Source organism: Micropterus salmoides, unplaced genomic scaffold, assembly GCF_014851395.1.
Source record: "Micropterus salmoides isolate LMB-PRFRI ecotype aquatic unplaced genomic scaffold, ASM1485139v1 Ms_hic_scaffold_1, whole genome shotgun sequence".
NCBI lineage: Eukaryota > Metazoa > Chordata > Actinopteri > Centrarchiformes > Centrarchidae > Micropterus > Micropterus salmoides.
Window position 1 is genome coordinate 5,133,551 of NW_024040040.1, and position 12,217 is coordinate 5,145,767.

Here is a 12,217-nt window from a genome sequence, read left to right on the forward strand (position 1 = left end):
CACATCATTGGACATCTTAAGACAGTCGCGTGAGTGCAGATTTAGTGGTTTGAGGATATAATATAACACTTTATCCACTAAATGTGGGTTTAATTACCTTGAAAGACAGATTCTAGCTGACGTGAGGCGTCCGAGTTGGAAGGGAAAAGAGGATTTCCCCACCGGAATCAAGTAAAGCATCACATTACGTGACGACATTAATAATTCACCGAGCTGCTCTGCATTACAGACCGCTGGTTTTTATGTGTATTCCTCTCTGTCACGTCAAACAAACCACTGCTAAATCAACATTTTTCTTCTTTTTCCCCTTCTCGTAGACATGGAACAGTTTTAACTGAGATGATAAAGAAAGGGATTCACGATGCAGACGCCGAGGCTCGCTCTGTGGCCAGAACGTAAGTCACGCCCATCCATTTTACTACGGAGCCAGTACGTTATGTACCTCATATCATGTAGGACCACCCTATATAAACACAAATGGCCTCTGACTTCTTCTGTCAGGTGTTACTGGAGTTTCCACGGTCACTTCCGTCGGGAGGCGGAGCAGCTGTTCCAGGGCCTGGAGTCGTCCTATCAGAAAGCTCTGCAGGCACACCTGAGGAGCGGAGACAGCCAGATGTCGCTGCCCGCCTCGGATCGCTCCTCCTCGTCCTCCCAGGAGAGCCTCAGGTGAGACGCGTCTTCCTCTCTGATTGACACAATTATTGATTAACTGGGAAACATAAGAAGGTTTTATTGGAAAGCACTACAGTACGTACAGCATCTGATCATGACATCCGTCAGTCATCAGGGGCCCTGCATTAGTACGTATCCACCATATATATCTTCATCCTAAAATCCTCTTATGTGTAGAAATAATTGTGACACCGGATTGATTATGTCTTCTGCTCTAGTACTGATTATAGATCTATCGCTGGCGTCATGGACTGTGGCTGAATAGAAATGACACCACTTAAATGGGCACTGCACCAATGCTGCTTCGATTTTTACCATTTTTTGATCTGCCCCGCAACTTTATGGAAGTGCACTATGAAATTGCTGATGTCCTCCTTTAAAATGTATGACTGAAAGAACAGAACAGGCATGAGGCAGCAGTAAAATCAATGATAACACACAAATATAGGATCTATAAATGGTTTGTGAAAGGCTGCATGTACAACAAGTCTTCAATGATGTAAAAACAGTAATATCACAGTATTGCTTTTTCCACAGGCGGCTCTTCATTTTACTGTCAAATCAACTGAACAATCACTAAAATATTGAAGTAGTTTTTGCCTGTTATTCGTCCGGTTTGTAAATCAATAGCATCACTTTTATTAAAAGGAGCTTTATGCTAAATTCACTTCCACTAAATGTTTCACTAGAGAGCACCAGCATCTCAGACTGCGGCCCGCCAGAGTCTGTTGAGAAAAACTGTAATTTAAGTACCTCGCAGATCATTGTAGAACACACTTCATTCAAACTGGACAGACAGAACACAAAACCCACCGTAACTGTCTTTGTTAGTGTCTCCACTGTTCCCACATCACCAACTCTTTCTTGGTTAGAAATCAACCCTGGCTCTACGCCTCAGCCCGCAGTCGCAAAACAGGCACCAATGGCTGCTGGGAACAAATGCGCTAGTCAAAGTATGTCCACCGAAGTGCTTGTTTAGGCCACTGATAGGCTCAGACTGCTATTACAAGTGTCTGACAACATTACGGAAAGGATCCCTACAGAGAGAGACCTTTTTTAAATAGTAAGATCCATTCACCCTCAGACTCCATTGAAAAAAAACAACAATAATTTTTTTTACCTTGCGGGTCATCGTCAAACACAAAACAGAATAAAACTCACCAAAACCCTCTTGGTTAGTCTTTCCACGCTTCCAACAAACACCAACTCTGGTTTGGTTGAAATACATCCTCAACTCATCACGTTAGATGAGGAAACAAACAGCCGTAATATCGCTCTCCTCACCGGCGAACAGAGAGACGAACACGCGTGTGCCGCCGAACCGGCGGTATAAACAAAGAACAGAGAGGCTGGGATAACAAAACGCCTTCGCTCCACTGTATCTTTACATAGCAACTACTGTTTGCTGCTATATTAATGTTGAGGCTGTCATATACAGAGCCTATAAGCCACCACCGATCATAAAATAAGATTACATCACCTCCTGGTTTCCTTTTCCACTCCCTCTCATCTCTCTGTGTCACTTCTTGTCAACCGTGTAAATATATTCTCTCTGTCTGAGCTCAGCATTGATCTTTGTGAGATATTGATCTTTGTGCCATTGATGTCTCGCTAAAAAGCTCCTGTATTGATGTTTGATGTCACGTTATTCTACAGCAGCGTGAGGGAGGTGAGCTAATGGGCGGATTGATCGTGTCTGAATCAGTCACAAATCTTTAAAAAGACATAAGTGACACACAGATGATGTATTTTAAATATTTCGACACAAACTTTTCTATTTTTACTTGGTAGAGATTATGCTGCCTCCCATATCTAGAAAAGTAATATTGTTATTTTCTATACTTGTTTTAATGGTGGGTATCTCTCTTTTTTTGTCTCCGCAGTCGACAACAGTCTGTAAAAAACACCTTTGGAAGCAGCACAACAAGATGTAAGGACACGTCACGCTACACCTAACGTACAAATGTTGTGAGGAAGTAAAATCCCAGACTGTTTATAAAACTATAAGACAACGCTGGGAAATTATCACAGCAACAGTTATTTTAGTCATGTCAGTCCAAACACAGCGTTAGTATCAAGACCCTGTAGAATATTATTCAAAATGCATGAAAACCAGAAAACACTAGTCCTGATCCAGGACTGACATCTCACTGAAGCCGGGCATTTTAGTCTTTTGCCAATGCCAATGCCAATTCTTAGTGACTTTTATGGTGGAAAAAAAATTCCACTCAGGTTGGTCTCCAATTAAAATCAGTTCAAAACGTGTAAAATGAATGATGCTGTAAGAAGAAATCTGCATTCTCTTTTTATATATCTTCCATCCTCGAGTGGCAGCACCTGTCTCTGTTGGAATAAAGAATGATTTCTGTAGCTTACCTCACACTTGTTTGATCCGCTAAAAAGATTACAAACCACCCGGGGAGTGTGGATTTTCAAGAGCTCTTCCCAGAACAACGTTTATGAAACTCTGAACGACTGAAATGTGCTGTTTTTGAGGGATTTATTAAGGGACAATAACATTTATTTCTACCTTGCTAAATATTCAAAAGGGAAATGTGATGCTTTGTTAAGTGCAGTTCATGACAGGAAGAAACTGAGACATTAAGCTGCCGTAGTGTTGGATACCCGTCACATGTCGATCCTCTCTGCTGAAACCTCCTGCAGCCAAAGCTGCCCACACCAGGACGCCCGCTGCAGCCTCCTCCCCAGGTTCCCTCCAGCGCTCTCGTAGCGATGTAGACGTCAACGCGGCGGCCACGGCCACCGCCCGCACCAGGATGCCCGCCGTGCCCTCTGCCATGTTGTCACCGGTTTCGTCCTTCAGCTCAGCCTCGGCCCTTCCCCCTGGATCCTACGCTTCACTGGGTAAGGAAGACCACTTTGCTTTTTAAACATCGATGTGTCACAGTCGGGTAAACCTTCCTAGCTTGGTAAACCAATAGAAACCGGGACATTAACAAGATCCAAACTACATTTCCAGCGTCAGTAGCTGTCAGAACCTTTTGTTGAGATGTTTGTTTGGAGGAACATGTAGCTTTAAGGTACAAGTATGCATAAAAACATGGACAGAAACTGCAGTCCAATACAAACAGTCTTGTTTTGCTGGATGACAAATTCAAAAGATTTAGTCTTTTGTTCACAGAAGGTTTAAATATTTTTAAAGCTTTTAGCTCAGTATTATATAAACTTGTAGATCAAAAGTTGTGCTCATCTCGGAGCATATTGTTCACTGCGTTTACTTTCTTCATAAAAACTAAATGCAGATTTTACATTAGAAAACAGTCACTGATGGATTACTGCATTCTGTAAAACTCTGAAAGCTTGAGAACAATTTGCTCTAAAGAACAGCTCATTGTTCTGCGCGTTTTCGAACAAGGAACAAGATCCAGATGCACAGCACCTGAGTTTGTTGAATTCACTCCAAGCTGCGCAGACAGCAGATCTCATGACTGAGATCAGAAGCTCGCAGCCTTAAATTCATGTCATTTTTATCGCATCATTTACGTCTTGGACACATAATGCAATCACTCAATTCTTTGCACCCTTTCTACAACACTGTAGACGCACTTCTTTCTCCATTACAGGCTATTTTGGTAGATGCTGTTTATGGATTTCCATCAAGTTATAAAATATTCTGAGACATGTTAATTTAATCAGAAGACAACCTCACTGCCCAAATCAAATCTGCTGTATCTCAACTGTTCCCCCACCCGCTCACCTCTTTGATATGCACATCTAAAGCTTAACCTCTTGACCCCTGTTGTGTCTCTCCTGGGCTCGCCCACCTGTCAGACGGCTCGTCGTCTGTTAATGCAGACGGTAAGCTGTGTGCGTGTGTGTGTTTCTATATGTGGACAGGGGAATGATGCTCCTCCATGTCTCCTCGGTGTGTGTTTTACCCCCCATCAGTACTGTAATGGTGATCATCTGTGATGGATCTGTCAGTGCATGGACTGTCTACGCATGGTGCACTGTAACTTTTCTCCCACACTTGGAAAAACAAATTATATATTAATGTTGGTTGGAAACGTAGAGACAAGAGTACAAGTGAGTGAATCGACGGATAAGTTCACAAAAGTCTGGAGAAACCGAAGGACAAAACAGATGGAGTTGTTGAATCCACAAGTTTCCTTAAATGATGTTCCTCACCATAAAAACAGGAGCGTCTGCTTCCACCTAACATGCCTGCAACCTTGAGAATAAATCGAGGATGTTCCTGTTTGACTGTCATGTGTTTCCCTGGCCTGAAGGGAACAAGTTCGCCCATAGCTACGGGACTGGACTCTCTGGCCAGCCCTTGTCTTGGTGAAAGATGGTCAAAGCATCAAATAAAATGCTTCATGCTTGCAGGATTGTCTTGGCGTGGCACAACTCAACATTTCCACCGTTTAATTCTGCTGTATTTATAATTATCTCTGGTCCCATCAAAAATCCAACTACATTGGCAGCTGCAGAGATACACATGGAGGAAACAAGAACTATTATTCGGTGCCAGTGACGGTGAATACAACTAGTTCAGAGGAGCTAACGCTGAACCACAAATCTAATCTAAAATGTTGACTCCTTGTGTTAGGGCTGGGCGATATGGGCAAAAATGTTATCACAATAAAAAATGTGATATAATTTGATATCGATAATTATAGCGAAAAATGTCAAAAAGTTTAAAGGCAGATTTAAAACTTTTCTTTATGGGAAGAACATGACAAACATTTGAGGTCAATCACTTCGCATGTCTGAGGCAGAACATTCAAAACAATTAAGATAAAATCTTTTTCAACAAAAATGCATGAATAAAATTAAGTTAAATCTGTTTTCAGTCCCTTTTCCTCAACAAAATAAAAATCTCAGTTGAAAAAATTAAGTGCTAATTTCTTAGTGATTCACTTGAAGTAGATCAGACATTTATTGAACATTTGTTATGTTGTTATTGAAGAGAATTAAATTGTGATAATTATCATTATTACCTTGCATTGACCATTCATCCAGATTTACTGCCCTGGCCTGTCCCAGGTGTCCTGCATCAGTGGCTAATAACGAATCAGTCCCATCACCCCAAAGTGTGAAGTCAGCGCTGAGATTTGTTAGTTAGTTTGATACTGTGATACCCACAAGCCTCAGTCGCCATTGCTACGAAGAAGAAGCACTTTATTTTGAACTTTGTTTGTCTCTTTCTGGTTGTTTTGTACCAAAATGCACTTTGGGAGTTGTAGTCTTTATGTCCACAGGCTTATTTAGACCTTTTACTTTGTATTAAAGATCCAGAACTTTGTGTTATCATAGTTCTTTAGTATTCACAGATTGAACCTGTTGGTGTTGACTGTACAGTTGGACACTGGTGCATGTGGTGTTATTTCTCTCTGCATCTGGATGTCTTGTGTTGTGTTTATATATTAGTCAAACTGCACCTTATATGTCCATCTAGTCTTTGTCTGTACATTTGTTTACATTTAGATATGCACTGTGGACGCAAATGTCTGCACACTATTTGTTTTCAATGTGCAATAAACAAGATAAGTTGTGCGTATGATTGTAACGGACGACGGGGATGCAAACTATCACCAGAATCCATTGCAATCATAGAATGAACAGAACTGCAGGGTGTTTAGATCTCGCTTAGATCATGGCCACTTCAAATTAGCAAATTAAATGTATGAGCCATTTACTCGTGTTACTACTTTTAAACTTTCTTCATAAAATATAGTTCCTGCAGCTAAACAGTAACATATCCAGCCTACATTAAGAAGAGCAAATAGAGCTGCATTCTGCTCTCTCGCCAAATACTGTTGAGTTTTGGTCACATTTCCGGTCCTGTTTATTTTCCCCTGCAGCCACCGCATCTAAAGTTAATTCAAAACTCCTCTCCTCTTTCCTGGAAACATGAATTGTTTTTACCACATTCATGCGAATATTAAACACGTGAAATGCAATTTGTGTGATTCTGACCGAGCAGCTGTAGATGTCTTGATCCAAGCTGAAAGCCTAGAATTCTCAGTGGCCGTGGTTTAAGTGTTTATAGGGTGATTTTACAGTCCCCCTCTCCCTGAATGGAAACAGCTCACCTTTATGTTTCACTGTGGCTTCTTTGGCCCCAGATAGTGGATTTTCAAGAAAGATCATCTTAGAAGTCTTCCTCTGTTTCCAGATGTTTTCTAGAGGAAGAGAAAAAGAAGTGCTATAGACAGCACACTTTAGAAAATGGTGAAGAACTGAGGGCAGTTCTTGTTTTAATGAATCTTTTTGTGAAACACTAGTTTTAGGATTAAGCGCCTTGTGTCCTTCCTCTTGTCTTTCACCTCTCACTATTCCCTGTTTCATCTCTTATGCCACGTTTCGCATGACAGAAATGTATCAACTTCAGAACCAACAGCAGTCCCCACATTCAGTATGTTTTAGCTTTGATGCGAGTTTAAAGATTCCTCTCTGTCTCACTCTCCGTCTTTTTTGATTTGTCTGTCCTCTGCCTCTCCAGGTCGAGTACGAACCAGGAGGACGAGTTCAGGAAACAGTCCGTCTGTGACCGACAGCCGGGGAAGGAGCCGAGGGAAAGTCGTCTCACAGTCTCAACGTGAGTAGCTTCTGCTTCACATGTTTGCGGCACCAGACAAATTATAACTTTAACCCTGATAGTGTTAGCACCACACTAATCTCTCATTTAAAGTCAAATTCAGTGAGATGTTTGGGCGTAAGTGATGGGAAATATCGTTCCATTTTGTAGATCATTTGATTCTCATTAACAAGTTGACAAACTCAAGTCTCCAGATTTTAAATCATTCAGAAAAATCAGTTGCATGTAAGGTAAATATATACATGCTTTTTTATTTACTAAAACAAGCCAAAGTTTTCAAATATTATGACACAAGCAGCCAGAAAATAACATAACACACTAAATAAAGTATAAAATATAAAAATGTTTTAGTTAACAAGTAAACAAGAGGACACGTTTGACCATATTTGATGTCAGCTTTCTCTCCTACTTCTCTGAAATGTGTTATTTTTAATTAATATTTTACACTACTTTATTTACTGTTAGTCTAATTTTAGAAAACTTAGTAACTTAGTCAAATACTTTCTTCTGCGTTTCAGCCAGCAGTAGGTCCGGTTCTCCCGGCAGACTGCTGAGCTCCACCTACGGCCGGATACCGAGGCCGACCATGGGCACAGCTGCCGCCGCCGCCGCCGCCAACAGCGCCTCCAGCCTGACGGACAAGAGCCGGCCCCGAGGTCACCGCAGCCACGGCTGCAGTCGAGAGACCAGCCCCTCCAGATCAGGCACAGGTAAGGAGGGTGTTCAACCACAGAGCCAAATTAATTTCATAATAATAATAAAACATTCGAACCAATGTCAGTGTCATAAAATGATGATTCTTTGGAGCTTTGTTGAAGTTGAAGCAGGTAAGCGCTGAAGGAAGTTGAAATGTTACTGAAAGAAGTTGTGACGTCAGTTGAAGTGTAACTGCTAAAAGGTGTTGAAGTAAAGATACGGATGTTTTCCCATCTTGTTGTTTCGTTGTTACATTATAATTAGTGCCTGTGACAAAAACTGAAGCGACTGAAAGCCGATATTACTATTCAATATCTTAAACATAACATATTTGGAACGTTTTTGTCTAGGTCCTAAAACAGTATTCAGACTGTAATTGTACACTAAACTGTCAGGGTTATTGTTCCGTATACAGTATTCAGGAGCTGGGGTAGCTACTGGAACATCTTAAATTAAATTAACACAGAATCACTCTAGAAAATCCAGTTTGTTGTTGTAAAAAGTGTGTTTCCTGCAGCGGTCTGAGCAGAGTCTTTGCAGATTATAAAGATTTTATAAAAACTGGACAAAAATACCCCAACTGGAGTCAGGAGACTGAGGTCTGACAAAACAACGAGATTTTATAAAAGGAAGTTACATCTAGGCAGAAGCATTGTTGCGAGTAGCATCTGATGAAGAGCCGGTGAAATAAGAGTTGCTGGTTGATCATATACCTCAGAAGTGAGCTGAAAGATGGATTGTTGTTTGTTTTGAGGTCGACTTGCCCAGATCTGCTTTCACAGCCCACAAGACGGCAATAATCCTGGCTCCTGTTCCTTTTCCTCTCACTAATACTGTACCTGCAGCCTCCCTGAGTCCTGCTCTCTCTTCTCTCCTGCCTGACTAACCATCTCTGCAGAGCTTCAGGTGTGTCAGTGTCTGGCTGGAACTGCTACAAGCTAAACTCTCCCCCTGCGCTGCTGTCTGTCTCTCTGTCTGTCTGTCTGTCTCTCTGCCGCGCTCCCCTAGCCCGGAGCCGAATCCCCCGGCCCAGCATGAGTCAGGGCTGCAGCCGCGAAACCAGTCGCGAGAGCAGCCGCGACACCAGCCCCACCAGGGGTTTCTCCCCCCTGGGTGAGTATGGTACTGAAGACTCCCCCCAAAAACCCCTCTATTTGCACACCAGAGCTCACGCAGGGGAGTAAAAAACAACATCTGGAAACTTCAGAAAATTTAAAGCAACATTATGTCAGATTTTTTTTTTATGCAATTTGGTAAAGAAGGACAGCTGTACACGTGCATTTGTTATGATTACATTACTTGGGATAAAAAACTAGCAAGTCGCCAACTGTGCTAACAGCCAGACATCAAGCAAGTGTGACAGCACAACAGAAAGAAATCCAGCTCGGCGTCTGTCTTTTATATCATGCTTGGTCTCTCTCTTTTCTTCTTCTTAGCTTCCCCCTTAACGTCCTCTTCGGTCTCTTGCCTCTGTCGTTATGTTGTCTGCTCTTCCCCAGCAGCAGCATAATGTTGCTTGAAAGCTTGTGGCGAGCTAGGAGCACTTACGGTAACCTTACCGAGGTCTAAGTGTGTCACCATCACCTTGAGATATTTAGGTAGCGGCTTAACCTGCCTCTACCTCCGGCTGGTTCAGACAACTCTGCAAACACAGGAAAACATCATGCGAGTGCAACAACACAAGACACAGCAAGCAGCTATTAAGTTATTACTGTCGAGCACAGCAGAAAGAAGGCCAGCTCTGCGTCCGTTCAACTCTTTTAGCTCACGCTAATAGAGTAAAAATCAGTTGATATTTTCTCTTGTCCGGTCTCTTGCTTTTTTTCTCTTCCTGGCTTCCTCCAAAGTCTTCTTCAGTCTCTTCACCGTCTCTGCCATGAAATCCATACCAAGAATGCAGAGCTAGCGTCTTGCTGAAAAGTCTCGTTGGTGCCGTGAAACATAACACCTTTGTCATGATGAATGTCCTGCCCGGGATTTCAGGGTTACATAGAGCAGTAGCTGGTAAAGCGAGCCTGGACAGGAAATGACAGAGACGCCATTCACCTTATTACAAGTCAGTGTACCATCAAAATGATTTTGAAGCTGTTACTTTAAGACACAAATACTACATAATGTTGCTTTAAGGTTCTGTAAAGTTTGGGAAGTGCAAAGAATGACTAAAAAACACATAAGAAAGATGACTAGTGAAGAGTAGAGCTAGTTTCTGTTTTACAGCTTCAAACATCTTTAGGAGCCAAACCACCTTCACTTCTCTTCTGACCCTGCACATCTGTCTGCCCAGATCAGTGTTTTCCCTGCCTTATTCTTTGCATGCTCTGTATTTAGATTCTCGTGTGCTCGTTTGAACTAACTAGGCTTGGGTCGGTTTGCGGTTTAGCCGTGGTGGTCCTGTTTGCTAAATTAATGACGGGCTCTCATCATGTTTCACTCGGGAGTTAAGTGCGACACCTGGTGGTAAAAGTCAGTATAACCAGCCCAGTCCAGCGTTTGGCTCAAGTTAAAATCAAACCGGCCCAACCCTAGTACTAATCTTCTGACTAGGTTTGTGCAAAATGTAAAGAGCTTAAACTGTCTATCGTCATAATGGTAATAAGGCAGTCTTGGTGTTTTCTCCTGCTCTCCTCTAACTCCTCTACGTCCTCCTCCAGTGACTCGTCATCACTCCCGCTCGACCAGCGCCCTGTCCTCTGCAGAGTGCTACTCAGGTGACCAGTGAGATTTACTCAGTCCGCCAGAGAAATAACTAAGTTTTCTGTTTGCTTATCACAAACGGTCCTGCAGGCTTTCCCAGAGGATTTACCTCATCCTGTTTTGTGCTAACGGAGTTATCCTGCTTAGTAAAGCTGCTCACTGCATGGACGAAGTCGACCTCTCCTAAACATACACTGTTAGAAATCCTACATGTTGCTGTGATGGTTTTATGATTCCTACTTTTAGATTCAGTGCTTATGAATTGTGAAGATTCAGGTCTTTTTAAACATTTATTTTGCAGCTTCATGATCATTTTTGTGCTTTGCGATTGATTTGTGTTAATTGTGTATTCACTTGACCTCTTTTCTGTACTTTCATGGTATGTTTTGCATTTTGTATTTTTTTTATTGTATTTATTGTTCTGGCTGTTTAGATTTGTTGCATTCTCATTACCAAAAAATGGTTGCAGCTTTTTGTTCTGCTTGCTTTGGGTTGGGCTGATATAGAAATTATGTTGCTGCTAAACAAAACTGCGAAGTTGTCCAAATATAAAGGATTTTTAATAATGGATGCTATCAATTGGAAATCAATTTTATAAAGCTGTAAATGCTCAGTGAAAGTCTTTTGTGAACAAAGCCCAACCTAAATCATGAAGTTAGAAAATCCATTGACCTGGTTCTGCTCCAAGACAGTCCTGAAAATGATTTTCTCAATCTGACATTGTCTGTGTGAGACATTTAGAGACGTCAACATACGGGAGATACTTCTATCTGAAAGCGAAGAGTGAAATTGTGGTCCTCATTATTATTTTTTTCTCCATTTTAAGTACCTTTGACCAAACTGCACATTTACGTCCGCACAGAGGAATTTTATCTCCCGTTCAGCATCAACGCTCCTCTGATGTTTGTTCGACCTTTTCTTTTTCAGACCGGCTGTCCCATCAGGCTCGGATCTCTGCCTCCGTCAACGCCATGAAAATCCTCAACACCGGCACGGATGTCGAGGCTGCTGTTGCTGACGCTCTGGTAAGAACAGAAGTGGAAAACGTATGCAAATAAAGCTGCCTTTTTATACGGTTTTAAACATCTTTATATGTTTGTTAGTTTGTGATCACGTAGTCTAGCTGCTAACATTTTACAAGACGTACTTCTCACATCTTTTTAAAGACATTTCCATGTGAAAAACTTGGATTACATAGAAAGAGGATTTTATAAAACACCTCTTCAAAAACCTGAATGGCTCTCGAGCTTATTTCTGTTCTGTGCAGAATGTGTTTACAATGTGTGAAAATTTAAGGCGTAAAGTTGCAATAAAAGACACTCAAACACATAAAATATAGAAAAACACCAGACGTGTTCTTTAATATGAAATAATGATGTTGATGTTCAAGCTCGTATGTCCTGCAGTAATTTCTTCTGTCCTCTCTCTTCCTGGACTTTGTATCTTTCAGCTGTTAGGAGACTCGAGGAGTAAGGTACAAATGAATCTCATCTTGCACAGAGTTGACCCGTCCTCTGTCACTGCATGCCGAGCATGAGCATTAAACATTTTACATTTTACATTCAGAACATGGAAGAGTGAGCAGGT

At 41.7% G+C, this 12,217-nt stretch overlaps 3 protein-coding genes across 13 annotated transcripts in view; 2 read left to right on the top strand and 1 right to left on the bottom strand.

Moving 5' to 3' along the window:
• LOC119910112 (nucleotide-binding oligomerization domain-containing protein 1-like) overlaps nt 1-12,217 on the bottom strand; it is a 1,078,472-nt gene that overhangs the window by 560,541 nt on the left and 505,714 nt on the right. The window lies entirely within an intron of this gene.
• The window catches only part of LOC119881802, a 727,332-nt gene that overhangs the window by 279,153 nt on the left and 435,962 nt on the right, over nt 1-12,217 (top strand). The window lies entirely within an intron of this gene.
• Nucleotides 1-12,217, top strand: part of LOC119907382 (CLIP-associating protein 1-like) — a 53,011-nt gene that overhangs the window by 26,179 nt on the left and 14,615 nt on the right. For 6 of the 11 annotated variants that reach the window (XM_038728148.1, XM_038728968.1, XM_038725986.1 and 3 more), the window contains exons 9-18: nt 318-395; nt 502-669; nt 2,559-2,605; nt 3,340-3,540; nt 7,145-7,240; nt 7,759-7,950; nt 8,945-9,049; nt 10,588-10,644; nt 11,558-11,655; nt 12,081-12,104. In XM_038728148.1, coding sequence (XP_038584076.1) covers nt 318-395; nt 502-669; nt 2,559-2,605; nt 3,340-3,540; nt 7,145-7,240; nt 7,759-7,950; nt 8,945-9,049; nt 10,588-10,644; nt 11,558-11,655; nt 12,081-12,104 — 1,066 coding nt within the window. The remainder of the gene's footprint in view (nt 1-317; nt 396-501; nt 670-2,558; nt 2,606-3,339; nt 3,541-7,144; nt 7,241-7,758; nt 7,951-8,944; nt 9,050-10,587; nt 10,645-11,557; nt 11,656-12,080; nt 12,105-12,217) is intronic. The other 5 variants (XM_038731761.1, XM_038729719.1, XM_038731010.1 and 2 more) reach the window with 3 other exon arrangements.